This window comes from Mustelus asterias, chromosome 24 (assembly GCF_964213995.1).
Source record: "Mustelus asterias chromosome 24, sMusAst1.hap1.1, whole genome shotgun sequence".
Taxonomy (NCBI): domain Eukaryota; kingdom Metazoa; phylum Chordata; class Chondrichthyes; order Carcharhiniformes; family Triakidae; genus Mustelus; species Mustelus asterias.
This window is the reverse complement of record NC_135824.1, coordinates 15,193,180-15,211,253: the sequence shown is the minus strand read 5'-3', so window position 1 is coordinate 15,211,253 and position 18,074 is coordinate 15,193,180. Positions and strand designations below refer to the sequence as shown.

The following is an 18,074-nucleotide window of genomic DNA, read 5'->3' as shown; positions in this document are numbered from 1 at the left end:
TGGACCTTTTTTTTATTATTCATTCATGGGACACTGGCATCGCTGGCTGAGCCAGCATTTATTGCCCATCCCTGGTTGCCGTTGAGAAGGTGGTGGTGAGCTGCCTTGTTGAATCGCTGCAGTCCATGTTCTGTGGGTTGACCCACAATGCCGTTAGGGAGGGAATTCCAGGATTTTGACCCAGCAACTACAAAGGAATGGCGATATGTTTCCAAGTGAGTGGCTTGGAGTGGAACTTGCAGGTGGTGGTGTTCCCATGTATCTGCTGCCCTTGTCCTTCTAGATGGAAGTGGTCGTGGGTTTGGAAGGCGCTGCCTAAGGATCTTTGCGGTATGATTCCAGCGTTTTCTGTTTTTATTTCAGGTTTCCAGCCTCCACAGTATTCTGCTTTTCAGCAAGTTATTAGACTCAGATTGTTCTGATCATAAATCAGAGAAATGCATTTACTGGTGTTTCTGAGTTACTGCATTTCCCCTGACATTATGATGTTAAGTTGTTGTTCAGGACAGCGATGTTGATGTAGAATTGAACAGTAGATAACGGTCAGATCTAACTCTCTGACATATAAAACTGCTGGAAATTCACAAAGAGCAGAACCATGCCATAAAACAATCGAAACATAGAATCCCGACAGTGCAGAAAGAGACTATTTGGCCCATTGAGTCTGTACTGACTCTCCAAAAGAGTATCTTACCCAGATCCACCCCCACCACCCTATCCCTGTAACCCCACACATTTACCATGGGTAATCCACCTAGCCTGCACACCTCTGGACACTAAGGGACAATTTCGTATGGCCAATCCACCTAGCCTCCACACCTTTGGACACTAAGGGACAATTTAGCATGGCCAGTCCACCTCGCCTGCTCATCTTTGCACATCTGATGGAAGACAGAATAGATACAAAATGTGGTTATTCTGCCCTTAGAGCCCATTCCATCATTCAGTGAGATCATTAATGATCAGCACCTCAACTTTGCCTTTGCCACCATGGCTCCCTGTCCATTGATAACCTTATTTAACAAAGTCTCTAGCCCTGACATGAAAGCCAGCATCCATTAAGTTTCGGGGGAGAGTTTCAGATTTCCTCCATCCTTTGTGCAAAGATAAATATTCCTGATTTTGCTGCTGAATGGCCTAGCACTTCAAACAAGCTTATAGCTCCACAAGTTCACATTTCAGGCAAATCATAGAATCCCTAAAGTGCAGAAGGCCATTTGGCCCATCATGTCCGCACCAACTCTCCGAAAGAGCATGCCATCCAGGCCCTCCCCGCCGCCCTATTCCCATAACCCTGCACATTTAGCATGGCTAACCCACCTAACCTACACATCTTTAGACTGTGGGAGGGTGGCATGGTAGCACGGTTCAAGTGAGATTTGCCAGGAGCCAAGCTGCAGCATTTAGTTGCCTCAATGCAAACCTTACCTGGCAAGACAAATACTGGCATCTCATTGATTGAGTGCATAATAACAATATCGAACAAGTGAATCCAAAAGTAGGCCAGCTCATTATTCAGTATCCAGGGATAATGCAAAAGCAAAATACCACGGATGATGGAAATCTGAAAGGGGAGGCACGGTAGCACAGTGGTTAGCACTGCTGCCTCACAGCTCCAGGGTCCTGGGTTCGATTCCCGGCTTGGGTCACTGTCTGTGTGGAGTTTGCACATTCTCCTCGTGTCTGCGTGGGTTTCCTCCGGGTGCTCCGGTTTCCTCCCACAGTCCAAAAATGTGCGGGTTAGGTTGATTGGCCAGGTTAAAAATTGCCCCTTAGAGTCCTGGGATGCATAGGTTTGAGGGATTAGCGGGTAAAGTGTGTGGGGGTGGGATTGTGGTCGGTGCAGACTCGATGGGCCGAATGGCCTCCTTCTGCACTGTAGGGTTTCTATGATTTCTATGATTATGAGGGCAGGGCCTGGGTGGGATTGTGGTCGGTGCAGACTCGATGGGCCAAGTGGCCTCCTTCTGCGCTGTAGGATTCTATGATTCTATGAAACCAGAGCACCCAGAGGAAACCCATGCAGACATGGGGGGAACGTGCAAATCCAAGACCGGAATTGAAGCTGGGTCCCTGGCTGTGAAGTGGCAGTGCTAACCACGTGTCCCCTATTCAGAGTGATTCGAAGTGGGTCAGAGCTGCCAACACTAATGAGGCAATGAGTAATAAGTGCCATGTGCCAGCGATGTTTGCAATTACACAGCAATTGAGGTGATTGTGTCTTTTGCCTGAGCTAATAGTTCTCCAACAAATAATGGAAATTTATGTCAACTGTTTAATATGTATGAAAAGCACCGAGCCCCACTTCTGCCCCGACATTCTGATGTTGAACAAAAAATATGCAAAATAAATCTGGGAGGTCAGTGAGCTCTGAGAAATGAACGACATCACATTACGGCATCAACCTCCCTAAAGGTTTCAAGTTCGTTGCTGTTAAATACTGAATCGCACCCACCACGTGCACAGGGACCATGGCAGGGGAGCTCACAGCCTATTGACTATCCTGCTCCCCCTTGCACACAGCATGCTGACAAACCAAAGTCTAATGGTTTCCCTTTGCTTTTGAGTTTCCTAACATTGTCAGGGGCATTACTATAAATTTCATAATGAAAGAGACTGTGGGCAGTGAGTTATGTTCAGGCTTGGCAGTGCTGCACAAAACAGGGCCGTGTTCACGATGAGATTTACAGGAGGCTCTTCCCTGGTCCTTGAACTTAGACATTTCATCCATGAATTAGCCTCCCTGAGTAAACGCAAAATATTGAGAAGAGTAGAGCTTACATCGATCAAAGAATTTATGTAAAAAGAGAGCAATGTTGGAAAAGGTTAGAACCAGGGATTCCGATCACAAGCTCATCTGTCTGGGATTTACTCAGTACTTAAAAACCCATGTAGAATCTGTCGAGCAATTTTAGAATCATAGAATCTCTACAATGCAGAAGGAGGCCATTCGGCCCATCAGGTGTGCACTGTCCACAATCCCACCCAACCCCATCACCCCATGCCTTTACCCTAGCTAACCCCCTGACACTAAGGGGCAATTTAGCATGGCCAATCCATCTAACCCGCACATCTATGGACTGTGGGAGGAAACCAGAGGTAACCCACGCAGACACGGGGAGAACGTGCAAACTCCACACAGACAGTGCTCCAAGCCGGGAATCGAACCCGGGTCCCTGGCGCTGTGAGGTGGCAGTGCTAACCACCGTGTCACCGTGCCGCCCGATCATAAACTCATCTGTCTGGGATTTACTCACTACTTAAAAGCCCATGTAGAATCTGTCGAGCAATTTTAAAAGCTACAAAAATAAATCAGCGGCAGAAAGGACTGAGCAATTCAAAATCAGACATGGGTTTTTTAGTTAGTGACACATTCCTGATCTCAGAGTGAAAGCATCCCAGGAGCAAGCAGGTAAATCTAAACTCAAGTAAAAATTGAATTATTAACATCATGGATCATCACTCTCCGCTCACTGTTAGATCTAACTAGGGGTGGCTACAGTTCTGGTGAAGGGTCACGTTAGACTCGAAACCTTAACTCTGTTTCTCTCTTCACTAATACTGCCAAACCATATTTTCCAATAATGTAAGTTTGTCCATTATAAACAGTTACCAGCCCCTTTCAATAACTATCAAGAATATAAGAAATAGGAGCAGGAGTTGGCCATTTGGTCAGCAGCGTGGCACAGTGGTTACAGTGCCTCATAGTGCCAGGGACCCCGGGTTCGATTCCAGCCTTGGGTGACTGCCTGTGTGGAGTTTGCACGTTCTCCCCGGGTGCTCTGGTTTCCTCCCACACTCCAAAGATGTGCGGGTTAGGTTGATTGACCATGCTAAATTGCCCCTTAGTGTCAGGGAGATGAACAGGGTAAATATGTGGCGTAACGTAGATAGGACCTGGGTGGGATTGTTGTCAGTGTAGGCTTGATGGGTCGAATGGCCTTCTTCTGCACTGTAAGGATTCTATGATTCGATTTGGCCCTCTCAGTCAGTTCTGTCATTCAGTGGGATCATGGTTGACCTGATAGTTACCTCAACTCTACTTTCCTATCTACCTACCCATCTTTCAATCTCTATATTGTATCTTCCGCCTGTGGAACTGTGGGATCCTCTATATGGTTTTCAACAGGTAAAAGGCTTCATTTTAAAGTATTTCAGCCTATGTAACTAATTATGCTGAACTGGACTTATGTTTAGCCCCCAGTCTAATTATAAACAGTGCCAATTCCACTATTGAACATATGGCAATTGAATATTGCAAGGTAAAAGAAGGGACTTGCATTTAATTGCACTGCTCACATTCTTGGAATATGCCAAAGAGTTATGAGCAAAAAAAAACCCTTTAGAAAGATGACAATTGTTCTTTTGTCGGTAAAATCAATGGCCAGTTTGCACATGACAAGGTCCCACTAACAGCAATGAAATACATGACTAGTTTGGTCATGTTGAGCAGTGTTATATATTTAAGTGGTTGCAGATTGCTTTCAGTGCCAATCACATGATTTGATGGTGATGTCATTAAGGTGTTGCACAAGCTGCTGTTTTAGTTTCAGTGTGCGCTCTGTACAGGCAGCAGTTCTGAAAATAAACCTTGTTGTTAGTTAGTTTTAATCTCCGTGTGCAAACCACGTATTTTTCTTCTTGTGTAAAACCCACAACCCCTAACATAGTTAGGACATTACAAGTAGGACATCTTTGCTATTATTCATTGAATAGGATCGTTAGACCTTTTACATCCACCTCAGCAGGCAAAAATAACCTTGGTTTAATATCATATCTGAGAGACGTAATGCCCAGCGATGCAATTACTCCTCCAGTCAGTATTAGAGGTTTTGAACTCAAACCCAGTGGAGCTTCTGACTCTGGGATGAAGGCATTATTTGGAGGCCAGGGTAAGCCATCATATCTTCCAAGCATGTAAGTTTGTGATATACAGTTACCTCCCCCTTTCAGTAACTAACTATCAAGAATATAAGGAATTAAGTTAAAGTTTATTTATTTATTGGTCACAAGTAAGGCTTACATTAACACCGCAATAAAGTTACGGTGAAATTATGTGAATAGGAGCAGGAGTGGGCCATTTGGCCCTCCCAATCGGTTCTGTCATTCAGTCGGATCATGGCCGATCTTGTTGTGGCCTCAACTCCACTTTCCTGCCAGCCCACCCATAAGCCCTGGCAGAAAAAGTTGAACTCTGCCTTGAATATATTCGATCGGCCTCTACTGTTCTCTTATGCAGAAAATTTCAAACACTAACGACCCTCTGAGAGAAGAAATTTTTCCTCGGCTCCATGTTAAATGGAAGGCCTTTTATTTTTAAGCTGTTCCCCCTAGTTCTAGATTCTCCAATGAGGAGAAATATCCTTTTGCCATCTACCCTACCCTGACAAACCCATCAGCAACCCTAAAGCGGTCAAAGTTATCTCCCCAATCTTCACCTGGAGATGTTCCATTCCTCACAACCTTATACACATTTCCACCATGGAAAGCGTCCTATAGAATGGGAAAGCTTGTTGTATCACTTGTCATTATGCACATAGACAGAACAGCTGGGTTTCACCACAGGTCATGCTTATTGCAGTTAATGTGACACTTCTGCTTTCTTTTTCGAGGACAATTGAGAGTCCACTCTTATTTCTCGCTTCAGGCAATTCCCACCCACAGTCAGGGGTAGCACCTTGGATCTCCAATTGCTTGTTGAAATCCATTGCCACACATGGCTCTGGAGGCCAAGTCACTGAGTGTATTTAAGACAGAGACGGATAGGTTCTTAATTGGTAAGGTGATCGAAGGTTACAGGGAAAAGGTAGGAGAATGGGACTGAGAAACATATCAGCCATGATTGAATGGCGGAACAAATTTGGTGGGCCGAATGGCTTAATTTTACTCCTATACCTTAAGGACTTCATAGAATCATAGAATCCCTACAGTGCAGAACCTTCTTCCGCCGGGAAAAAGGTACAAAGTCTGAGGTCACGTATCAACTGACTCAAGAACAGCTTCTTCCTTGCTGCTGTCAGACTTTTGAATGGACTTAGCTTGCATTAATTTGATCTTTCTCTACACCCTAGTATGACTGTAGCACTACAGTCATTTCCTTCTCTATGAACGGTATGTTTTGTCTGTATAGCGCGCAAGAAACAATACCTTTCGCTGTATGGTAATACATGTAACAATAATAAATCAAATCAAAATCAGAAGGAGGCCATTCGACCCATCGAGCCTGCACCAACAACAATCCCACCCGAGCCCTATCCCATAACCACACATATTTACCCTACTAATCCCCCTGACTTCCCCCTAACACTAAGGAGCAATTTGGCATGGCCAATCAACCTAACCCACACATTTTTGGACTGTGGGAAGAAACCGGAGCACCCGGAGGAAACCCAGGCAGACCCAGAGAGAACGTGTAGACTCCGCACCGACAGTGACCCAAGCCGGGAATCAAACCTGGGTTCCTGGCTCTGTGAGGCAGCAGTGCTAACCACTGTGCCACCAAGCCGTCCTATGCTGACTTAAGACTTATGGTCTTAAGATGTGCTGCATTTCCTGGAGCAGGAAGGGTTCTGCACCCCTTCCTGTTGTATTTTCATAATTGCATTTTACATATTGTATACAGTACGTAAATTGTAAGATACAATTGAATTCTATTTTATAGATACTGGGAGTAATATATCAGCCTGGCTTTTCAAGGAACCATTCCAATCCCTCTTCGTCTTTGCCTCCTCTAAGTGTGGGTGCAAGACCAAGGAGCAGGGGCTCCAGCAACTGACAATGAAGAAAGGCAGCACTGCACAGCATGCACCAAATCCCTCTGAGCCTCTGCAAAAACCATTCCAAGGGAGATTGAGGGTGTGGAGAAGGGAGAGGGGGCACATTGGTTAATACACAGAGCATCAATACACAGGAGCAGCTAGTTATAGTCGGAGCAACAGGAAGCACTGGCATTTTACCCGATAGTTGCGGATACTAAACAAAAACTTACCCATCAAATTTCACAGATTTGGCTTGGATTCTCCGGCCGTTCGTGCCAGCGGGATTCTTTGGTCCCACTGTCAGCGCAGTAGGGTGACGTCAATGGGAATTCCCATCGACAGCGGTGGGACTGGAGAATCTAGAAAACAACGCGCCACCTCCCGCCGGCGGGTAACACGCGGCTGGGAGGCCGAAGAATCTCGCCTATTTTGTTATAGCCTTCCAGAAATGGGAGTAAACCGGTTAGTGGAGATTAATATTAATGAAGGAGGGCATAATGTTCAACCGTTCAATGGTCAATTATGTGTGTCTGTAGACTGCTGACTGCACACTGTGCATTACTAGTTAAGCCTGGGTGTGGTCACTGGGTAAAAGAAACTAACCTGGGGCAAGTTGCTCTAAACGTATAAGAGTAAACATTTTAAAGCATTGAATTAAACCCGTGTTGCACATATAGAATATGGAGTGTATCATCTCTGCATAGCTCCAAGGCATAAAACATAACAGTATTGTACAAGTTAGCAGACTAAAGTTAGACAGGTGACTGGGATTTGGTAAAAGCAAAATAATGTGGATGCTGGAATCGGAAACATAAACAGAAAATGCTGTATAATCTCAGCAGGTCTGAAAGCACCTGTGGAGAGAGAATAGAGCCAATGTTTCCAGTCAGGATGACCTGTCGTCAGAGCATCCAGGCTCAAAACGTTGGTCCATAGAATCATAGAATCCCTACAGTGCAGAAGAGGCCATTCAGTCTATCAAGTCTGCACCTGGCAGTGGTTAACACTGCTGCCTCGACAGCGCCAGGGACCCGGGTTCAATTCCGGCTTCGGGTCACTGTCTGTGTGGAGTTTGCACATTCTCCCCGTGTCTGCGTGGGTTTGCTCCGGGTGCTCCGGTTTTCTCCCACACTCCAAAGATGTGCAGGTTAGGTGGATTGGCCATGCTAAATTGACCCTAGTGTCAGGGGGATTAGAAGGGTAAATATGTGGGGTTATGAGAATAGGGCCTGGGTGGGATTGTGGCCGAATGGCCTCCTTCTGCACTGTAGCGTTTCTATGATTCTAGGTCAACGGACATTCCCATTGATGTTCTGATGAAGGGTCATCCAGACTCAAAACGTTGGCTCTATTCTCTCTCCACAGATGCTGTCAGACCTGCTGAGACTTTCCACCATTTTCTGTTTTTGTGACTGGGGTTTGCTGTTTTATACCTGAGAAGATGTGATTCCTCTTTTATTTAAAACAAAATGGAGATGGGATGTGCCAGGAAGTTAGAAACCAATGGGTGGGATTTTAGAGCCTAGCTCATCCCGAAACCATAAAATCCTGCCCGAGGTCAATGGACCTTTCCATGGTCCGTCCCTCGCCCGCTCTGATTCCCGTGGCAGGCGGGACAGTAAAATCCCGGCCAACGAGTCTTATTTCAGCACCATCAGATAAAGTATAACAAGGTATTAAAAGTACCTTTACAGATCATTTTTATTTTTCCACTACCAGTCTATGCGTGAGTCAAATCTCATCCGACCTCAATTTGTGGGATCAATCCACATAAATCAGTCTGATGAACTTGTCCCCCGCCTTCCCCCCCACGCCCACCCGCCCCCGCTGCCAGCCTCGCCCCCTCACATCTGCAGCAGCTGGAATGACTGCCAGATTTGGATCTTCTGGCTATGGTACAAAAACAACAGCCGCAAGACTTCCAGCAATGATATTCATCCTCTGGGCCGAAAGGCAAGATTTACGACTGGCCTCCGAAGGCCATGGTTTAAATTATTGAGGTGCAGAGGGTAAATGATTCATTCCCAGTCCTGCCATTCCTCATCCTGGTGGATTCAAAACAGCATGTTCAAGCTGATTTTTCCTCGGCTATGCACTGGGGAAATGCTTGTTCGCCTGGTGCAGAGGGAAAAAGAGTCGGAGATACAGAGGCAAAGTACTGCAGATGCTGGAAATCTGAAATAATACATCCCTGTTGTTGGGTCTCTTGGCCTCCTGCATTGCTCCCACTGATGGGTGACTATCCAGAAAAAACTTCTTCACACTTTCTTCATTTTAAATCTTACTCCTAACCCGACTCACTTCGAGGATCTGAAAAACACAGGCAGCAAGGATAAATACAGGCAGCAAAGACCATGCAATAACTAGTGAGTGGGATTCTGCAGCCACATATGCACCAAGACCAGAAAGTCCCACAAAGCTCAACAGACCTTTAAATAGTCCACCAAATTTTCCATCTCGTCCGCTACAATTCCCGTAGTGGGCGAGACGGTAGAATTTTGACCAATGTTTTTCGATTTGCACTGGACTTTTGAGGCTGTCGATCTCTAGCTGTGTTTTTTTTTGGTTTGAACAGTGCAGTGTTCAATGGTTTGATTGATCTGTGTTTGAGTATGTTAGTTTAATAATTGATCGATATTCACTGTGCTTAATTGGTTAAGCCTGTTTGTGTGGACACAGAGCAAAGTAAAATGACCGGCCTCCTTCTGCCCTGTAGAATTCTAAAGAATGTGCAGGGCTATGGGAAGAAGGCTGGGGAATGAACCAACATGGACACATGAGGCTGAATGGCCTCCTCTGCGCTGCAGCAATTCTGTGATCCTGTAACCCGTTCTGTGATTGTGTGATGCTGGGTGAAGTATGCATTGGGTGCACACTGCCCAAGTAATTCAGAGCACGAGGGAGGCAGCAGGAAAATCAAATTTATCTTTCCACCACTCTCCTGAAGTTCTTGGTAATGATAATTCACCCCCCAAGTGGAACCCAAAGCAGTGACCATTCTAGTTGTGTCCAGTTTATATAATTGCAAGTCTAATAAGTGTCGATTGGTCATTGGATTGTGGAAGTATCAAAAACGATCTCGACAAAACAATGCAGATGCTGGAAATCTGAAATAAAAACAGAAAATGCTGGAAATAGTCAGGCAGCATCTGCGGCGAGAGGAACAGAGCTAATGTTTCAGAGATTCGGAGAATATGTTTCTCTCAGAGGGTGTTAGTCAATGGAGTTCTTTTCCCCAGACAGCAGTGGAGGCTGCCTCCCTGAATTTATTCAAGGCTGGGTGAGGTAGATTTTTGACAGACAAAGGGCATCAAGAGCTATGAGGGGGGGAAAAGGAAAGTGGAGCTGAGACCACAATCAGATCAGCCATGATCTTGTCGACTGGCAAGAACAGGCTCAACGGGCCAAATTGCCTACTTCTGCTCCTAAATCCTATATCGCTATGTTCCAGTGTTTTTAAGTTTATTTATTAGTGTCACAAGTAGGCTTACATTAACACTGCAATGAAGTTACTGTAAAAATCCCCTAGTCGCCACACTCCGGCACCTGTTCGGATATTCTGAGGGAGATTTTGGCATGGCCAGTCCACCCTACTAGTGTCTGTGATCTTTCATCAGTAAGAAGTCAAACAACACCAGGTTAAAGTCCAACAGGTTTATCGGTGTTGTTAGACTTCTTACTGTGTTTACCCCAGTCCAACGCCGGCATCTCCACATCTTTCATCAGAACAGATCAGAACATACTCTGATGAAAGGCCACAGACTTGAAATTGTAACTCGATTTCTCCACAGATGCTGCCTGTCCTGCAAAGGTGGCTTTGACCCTGTGATCGTCCATCACCCACATATCATAGAAACATAGAAAATAGGAGCAGCAGTAGGCCATTCGGCCCTTCAAGCCTGCTCCAGCATTCATTTTGATCATGACTGATCATCAAATTCAATAACCTGATCCCCCCTTCCCCCCTATATCCCTTGATCCCTTTAGCCCCAAGAGCTATATCGAATTCCTTCTTGAAATCACACAATGTTTTGGCCTCAACTACTTGCTGTGGTAGTGAATTCCACACATTCACCTCTGTCTGGTAGAAATTTCTCCTCACCTCAACACTAAAAGGTTTACCCCTTGTCCTCAAACTTATTTCTGGACTTTCCCACCATCGGGAACATTTGCCACTGGTTTGTTCCTTCCTCTTCCAAAGCACGAGGACCAGTGTCCCAAGTTCTTCCTTAGCAATGCAAGTCGAGACTGAGAGCTGATAACTTACTATTCCCCAAATTACTGACTGTCTATTAACCAAACCCGGGAGGGAGCCAAGTGTTATTTTTAATATCAGACGCTGTTGTAAAATCCAATAAAGGTTTTTGACATCATGTACGAATGTTGTAATAAATAAGATTGTCCCTTGAAGCATCTTTATTACAAAATCTGACAGTAATGTGAGAACACGGAATTTGTTTCGCTTGGTGCTGTGAGTGTGACAAGTTAGAAGAAGATTTTTTTAAAAGGAACGGTGAACTTTCATTAGAGAAATGAGCACATTTGTGTTTAACAGGAGCTGCCAGCAGGAACTGCCTGAACCGTCATCCTGCCGTGCCTGTTCTTTCTCACGCAAGGTCGTTTCAAAATTAAAATCCCGTGTTCCTCATTTCTACAAAAGAATAGAATGTTTTCATAGTTTCTCTCGTGATCCTCAGATCCGTTCATCACCGAAGGCTGCCGGTAATGTAGGCTTTATTCCCTCTCCGCAGATGCTGTCAGACCTGCTGAGATTTTCCAGCATTTTCCGTTTCTGTTTCAGATTGCAGTATCCGCAGTAATTTGCTTTTATATAAGGGAGTGGGATCACCTGAGTTAGTCTCGCAGGGAGCCAGCACGGACGTAATTGGCCAAAGGGGCTTCCATCTCTGCTGTCGCCATTCTTGTCTCAATATTATTTGAGGAAGGGAGACTGGATGGAGGCCCAGTGCCAACTCCAAGGGCGGCACAGTGGTTAGGGACCCGGGTTCAATTCCCAGTTTGGGTCACTGTCTGTGCCGTGTCTGCACGTTCTCCCCGTGTCTACGTGGGTTTCCTCCGGGTGCTCCAGTTTCCTCCCACAGTCTGAAAGACGTGCTGGTTAGGTGCATTGGCTGTGCTAAATTCTCCCTCAGTGTACCTGAACAGGCACCAGAGTATGGCAACTTGGGGATTTTCGCAGTAACTTCATTGCAGTGTTAATGTAAGCCTAATTGTGATATTAGTAAATACATAAACTCTCAGGCCCCACATTGCAGATCCTAACCCCAGTAAAGTTGCCAACTGTGATTAAATTCGATATAGTTCTAGGGGCTAAAGGGGTCAAGGGATTTGGGGGGGGAAGGGGGAAATCAAGATATTGAATTCAATGATCAGCCATGTCCAAAATGAATAGCGGAGCAAGCTCGAAGGGCTGAATGGCCTATTCCTGCTTCTAATTTCTATACAAATGTATTTGGAATAAATCGAGGGTGACTCAATGAGGCTTACTTAACAAAAGGCTTTATTGTCAATGAACAAATAAATAAATACACTAATAGGGTCAGAGAGAATAACTATGCGACTGTACACTACTCCTCCCAAGCTCCAACTGAGGATCCTCCCCAACCCGGGTATGTGCCCTTGCACGCGATTGGCTCAGCTCCTTGCCTCGACATTCCATAGGGTGCGGCCCGACCATGTGGCTCTCAGAGTACACCCCCTTAAAGGGGCCACGCCACCACAATTTCCTGGATGTTCCATCACATGACTTGCCCTCAAGCTCCGACCGCCAGTCAGCCGACAAATCCATCCTTGTGACACACTTACTTCCGACATCAACTGGAATGCAAAAGGACTCCTGATTTAATTGGTCGATGCTTGACTGTCAGCTACACAGCCTCTGTTTGCTTACCTTTCCATATTTTTACATCTGGTAAAGAAAAATGTTCAAAGAAAATGACTTTTAAAAAAAATTAAATGTCCTGATAATTTTTTCTCCTGCGTCCCACACATACCTGGAGATTAATCTTCAATTCCTGGAAACTCCGGGCCAATCCTTTCTGGAGGTTTGGTAACCCTCCTAGCCAATGGGAATAGTTTTTTTATTATTCATGGGACATGGGTGTTACTGGCTGGGCCAGCATTTATTGCCTTCCCTAGAGTCAACCACATTGCTGTGGCTCTGGAGTCATATGTAGACCAGACCAGGTAAGGACGGCAGATTTCCTTCCCTAAAGGACATTGGTGAACCAGATGGGTTTTTCTGACAATCGGCAATGGTTTCATGGTCATCAGTAGATTCTTAATTCCAGATTTTTTAAACTTAAATTCAAATTCCACCATCTGCCATGGCGGGGTTCGAACCCGGGTCCCCACAACATGAGCTGAGTTTCTGGATTAATAGTCTAGCGATAATTCTACTCGGCCATCGCAACTCCTTCCTCATTACCTATACTGTTTAGACCCCTCCTGAACTGGAATATCTTTACCTGAATTGTTTATTTACCTGGAGGTAACTTTTGTTAATATTAAGAGTACAATATAATGAATTATGAACAATTGACCGGCCTGTCCCGATATCAGATATCCCAGTGTCTACAATTTCCACGATGAGCCTTGTGACCTCTTCAAAACACGCCAAGTGCTATATAAATGCAAGTTTTTGTTGTTAGCTACCCCCTATCCATTAAGAACTGTAACCCTGCAAATCAGAATTTGTGTTGATCTTGGAGATGAGGCTGTTCTGCGAGTGAGGGAAGTGCACCGTATAATGGGCGGGATCCCTTCACTCCCACTGATGTCTATGACTTTATCTGTGGCTCGCCAGTCCTGCTGCTGGGACCGGAAGGGCCAGAAAACCCTGCCTGATGTGTTTACACCCTGTGCACACTGGGAAACAGTGGGCATGTGCACCCAGAGTTACTAAAGGCATTGGGTGGAAGGTGACAGTTTCACGTGGAGTGACAAATTGCAGCATGGGAACTGGCTTGTTTGAAAATGAAGTACTTCTTTCTTTTTGCCTGATAAGATTGGGGCGGCACAGTGGCACAATGGTTAGCACTGCTGCCTCACAGCACCGTGGACCTAGGTTCAGTTCCGGCTTTGGGTGACTGTCTGTGTGGAGTGTGCACATTCTCCCCGTGTCTGCGTGGGTTTCCTCTGGGTGCTCCGGTTTTGTCCCACAGTCCAAAGATGCGCAGGATAGGTGGATTGGCCGTGCTAAATTGCTCTTTAGTGCCCCAAGATGTGTAGGTTAGGAGGATTAGTGGGGTAAATATTAGGGAAATTGGTGGGGTTACGGGGATAGGGTCTGGGTAGGATGTTCTATCGGAGAGTCGGTGCTGACCCAAAGATGTGCAGGCTAAGTGGATTGGCCATGCTAAATTGCCCCTTAGTGTCAGGGGGACCAGCTGAGTTAAATGTATGGGGTTATGGGGATAGGACCTGGGTGGGATTGTGTTCGGTGCAGACTTGATGGGCCGAATGGCCTACTTCTGCACTGTAGGGATTCTATGAATCTATGATTCTATGACCCGATGGGCTGAATGGCCTGCCTCTGTACTGTAGGGATTCTATAGACGATATTGTTTGGCCACGCTCACCCCAACACTGGAAAATCCCCCCCAAGGTCAACAGACAATTGCATAGTCCTGTCCAAAGATATCTAAAGTACTACGATTCCCGTGACGGGCAAGATGGGAAAATTCTGCCCTCTGATTCAGTTATGGCAAGGCTTGGCAGCTGCACTCTACACAGCAGTGATTTCCCACCCCTTTACCCAGCTCCTCACGCACACATCCTGCTCTCTCTCCCTGTCCTGTGAAATCCGGGAAGTATTTGGGAAGCGTCTTGTCAAATACATGAATAGGATGGGAATAGAGGGATATTGTCCCTGGAAGAGTGGGGGGGTTTTAGTTCAGTCGGGCAGCAAGGTCGGTGCAGGCTTGGAGGGCAGAAGGGCCTCTTCCTGTGCTGTAACTTTCTTTGTTCTTTGAGAAGCCACAGTAAATCCTGCTTTCTGCAGTGATCCGTGTCTTGATAATGTGACCCAGAGAGCATTCCTGGAGGCTTCACGTGACCACATGCAACCTTGGTTCGACTTCGTTAATTGTAAAAGCAACTAATGATTTTTTTTCTCTTCAATTATTTTCTTTCCGCACACAGTGATGCGTTCGTGGATGATGAACCCCCGTGCCCAGAGGAGATCGATTATTACACAGATAATTGCACCGAGGAGGATGACGACCCCATTGACCTTGCCACCGAGCTCAATGTGAGCTCAGACGACGAACTGGAGCCGAGGAAGTGATTGTCCGTTTACAGAGTGGGGGAATGGATCCCAAACTTTGATAAAAGAGCCGCCATGAGGCCATTCCTTACGCCGGTGATATCGAACACAAGACAGCTTTGGAACAGAGTGAAAACCTCCTAAACGCAATTTGTCCCTCACTCTCCTGAGGTGGTCTGAACATTATCTGCACAAACTGCTTTGATTGCGATCATGTTACATACAATATTTCGCTATGCTGTAACTTTCAGTTATATTCAGTTAAGGTCAAAATTATCTCCGCAGGCAATTGAGGCTTGTCAGTATAGACTTGTATCTCCGAAACAACTTCAGTTTGCAATGTTAAAGTCTCCTGCTGAATCCTGCTTATCTTCGTATTCTGGCTGTATGTAGAAGTCTCGCATATCTGCAGGGGGACCCCGAACCCAGCATGCCTTAGCCTGTTAACGATGGCAGTGCCAGAGTGATGGGCCTGTCTAAGCAGCACTTTTGCACTTGTAGGGGAACATCCACAGAGCCTCCCTGTCTTTAGTGTGAAGCTCCTGGAAACTGGGGAGAAAGCTTGGTGACAAGAGAGAGGATGCCAGGTACGTTATGGCCCAAACTAGCTTAGTTTAGACCGCTTTAGAGTTAACATTAGATGACTCACATAACGATTGATGACTCACTCCTCTTCTCTTCACTGATCCAAGCCCTGACCTTACCTGGTTCCTCACTTTGACATTCCTGTGCCAATGCTCTGATGGGCTCCTTACTAATAGACCTTAAGGATCTCCCTCCCCCACCCTCACCCTCACCCCATGTCCCAGCTCTGATCCCCCCCTTACGTTGATGGATGTGGCGGAGCAGTGTGGAAACATCGGCGCGCTTCCAACATCCGTAGCATTTTGCTTTTATTTTGGTGGAAACATTGACACCAGCTTGGCTCGAGCTAATATAGAATTATAGAATTTACAGTACAGAAGGAGGCCATTTGGCCCACCGAGCCTGCTCCAACAACAATCCCACCCAGGTCCTATTCCCCGTCACCCCAAATATTTACTGTCCTAGTCCCCCTGACACCAAGGGCAATTTAGCATGGCCAATCCACCTAACCTGCACATCTTTGGAGTGTGGGAGGAAACCGGAGCACCCGGAGGAAACCCACGCAGACACGGGGAGAACGTGCAAACTCCACCCAGACAGTGACCCAAGCCGGGAATCGAACCCGGATCCGTGGCGCTGTGAGGCATCAGTGCTAACCACTGTGCCACTGTGCCACCCTAGTTGTAGCGTGCGGATAGGCTTCCTGAGGAAAAGGCAAGGAAATGGCACGAGGCAAATTGCTCATTCGGAGGGCCGGCACAGACACGACGGGCCTAATGGCCTCCTTCTGTTCTGTTACCGGTCTGTGATTCCGATGGGGTCCACCAGATTGTAGGGCCTGAAAATGTACAAAGGCCTTGGTGGTTCCAGGTCAGTAAATCACAGGCTGGGATCCTGGGTTACAGCTTGGCAGGCGTGCGGTTGATTGCGAATTTTCCATAAACCATTAATTCCCTATCAGAAAGGGTTTAACTTCGACCTTGCAGACTCTCTGGGGGGAGCTGAATTGTTCCATAACCCTGATAATCAGAGTTCTTGATGCTGAGGCCTCTCTATCCTGTGTTTTAGATTATTGCCTCTCCTGAGGAAGGAAATGGAAAGGTTGAACCTAGGTCCAGCGCAGACTAAAGGGTAAATATGGAATCATAGAATCCCTACAGTGCAGAAGGAGGCCATTCAGCCCATCGAGCCTGCATCGACAACAATCCCACCCAGGCCCTATCCCCATAACCCCACACATTTACACTGCTAAACCCCCTGACACTAAGGGCAATTTAGCACGGCCAGTCAAGCTAACCTGCACATCTTTGGACTGTGGGAGGAAACCGGAGCACCCGGAGGAAACCCACGCAGACGCGGGAAGAATGTGCACAGACAGTTGTTCATCCAGTAGAAGTTACTCTTCAGTTATAGGCAATAAAATGAAACAAAACTTACTCCAGCAGATACATCAAAGAAAAGGTTTAATAAATAAATTTCATTGCTCCAACACTTGAGGCCTCACCCTGGGCCATTCCAAACTCCCCCACAATTCCCAACAGGTTCTTATTTATACTGAGTCAACTGGTCAGCCGATCATCACATCATTTTGTCATTGGTTACATAGTTTACTGGGTCAGCTGACCCTTACATTTGTTACTATTGGTTACACTACAACAGATCTAGTGTTATCGTTGGTTACATTCTAACAACAGTCATCCAAGGCTGGGATTGAACCTGGGTCCCTGACGCTGTGAGGCAGCAGCGCTAACCACTGTGCCACCCACATGCAGAGCGTGTGTTCAAATCCTACTGCAGGTCTTAAGCACATAATCCAGGCTGACTCTTTAGTGCGCTACTGAGAGCTGCAACCTTATGTTCAACTGACATCTCATCCTATCAAAAAAGAACAGTGAGGTTTCCTGGTTAACAATCATCTCAAACTGGGGTCTGCAAACATTCCACTCATTGCTATCTATGGGAGTGAAACTCAACAGCTCTGATGGATGAGTTTTACACTGAGTACAGTGTTACGGCTCTAAAAGTCATTTAACCAGTCCCCCCATTGGGTCAGTGAGTGTACATTTGGGGAATAATCTTATTGATTTTCCTACTTCAGAGGGGCTAACAGTGAGCGGTAACATGTTAGTCTGTAAGCTTGATTCATCAGGTTGTTGGTTTCCATCGACTGTCACCCCACCCACAGGAAGTCCAGAACGCTGGCAGGGGAATGTGGAAATTAAATGTGAAAATTTGTTGACCCAGAAAACGCCAAGAAACTGAAAAACAATTTACAAAGGCCGAGGGCTGTGAACTCCATTGATCGCCCAATGTCAGGAGATCCTTCATCCTCAGACCGTGTTCCGAAGCTGGAGAGAGACAGAGAGGAATAGCTTGACCCCGGATAGGCCTGTAGGATCTGTCCTGCTGCAATGAATGGAGGTCGATGCAGGGCAGAATCTCCA

The 18,074-nt window shown here is 46.2% G+C and overlaps 1 protein-coding gene across 3 annotated transcripts in view; it reads left to right on the top strand.

Annotated features, from left to right (window-relative positions):
* The window catches only part of agbl1 (AGBL carboxypeptidase 1), a 253,692-nt gene extending 238,280 nt beyond the window's left edge, over positions 1-15,412 (top strand). For 2 of the 3 annotated variants that reach the window (XM_078241330.1, XM_078241331.1), the window contains one exon: positions 14,922-15,410. In XM_078241330.1, the coding sequence (XP_078097456.1) occupies positions 14,922-15,066 (145 nt within the window). In that variant the 3' untranslated portion in view covers positions 15,067-15,410. Of the gene's footprint in view, positions 1-14,921 lie in introns of all 3 variants that reach the window. The other variant, XM_078241332.1, reaches the window with a different exon arrangement.
* Positions 15,413-18,074: the final 2,662 nt, after the last annotated feature.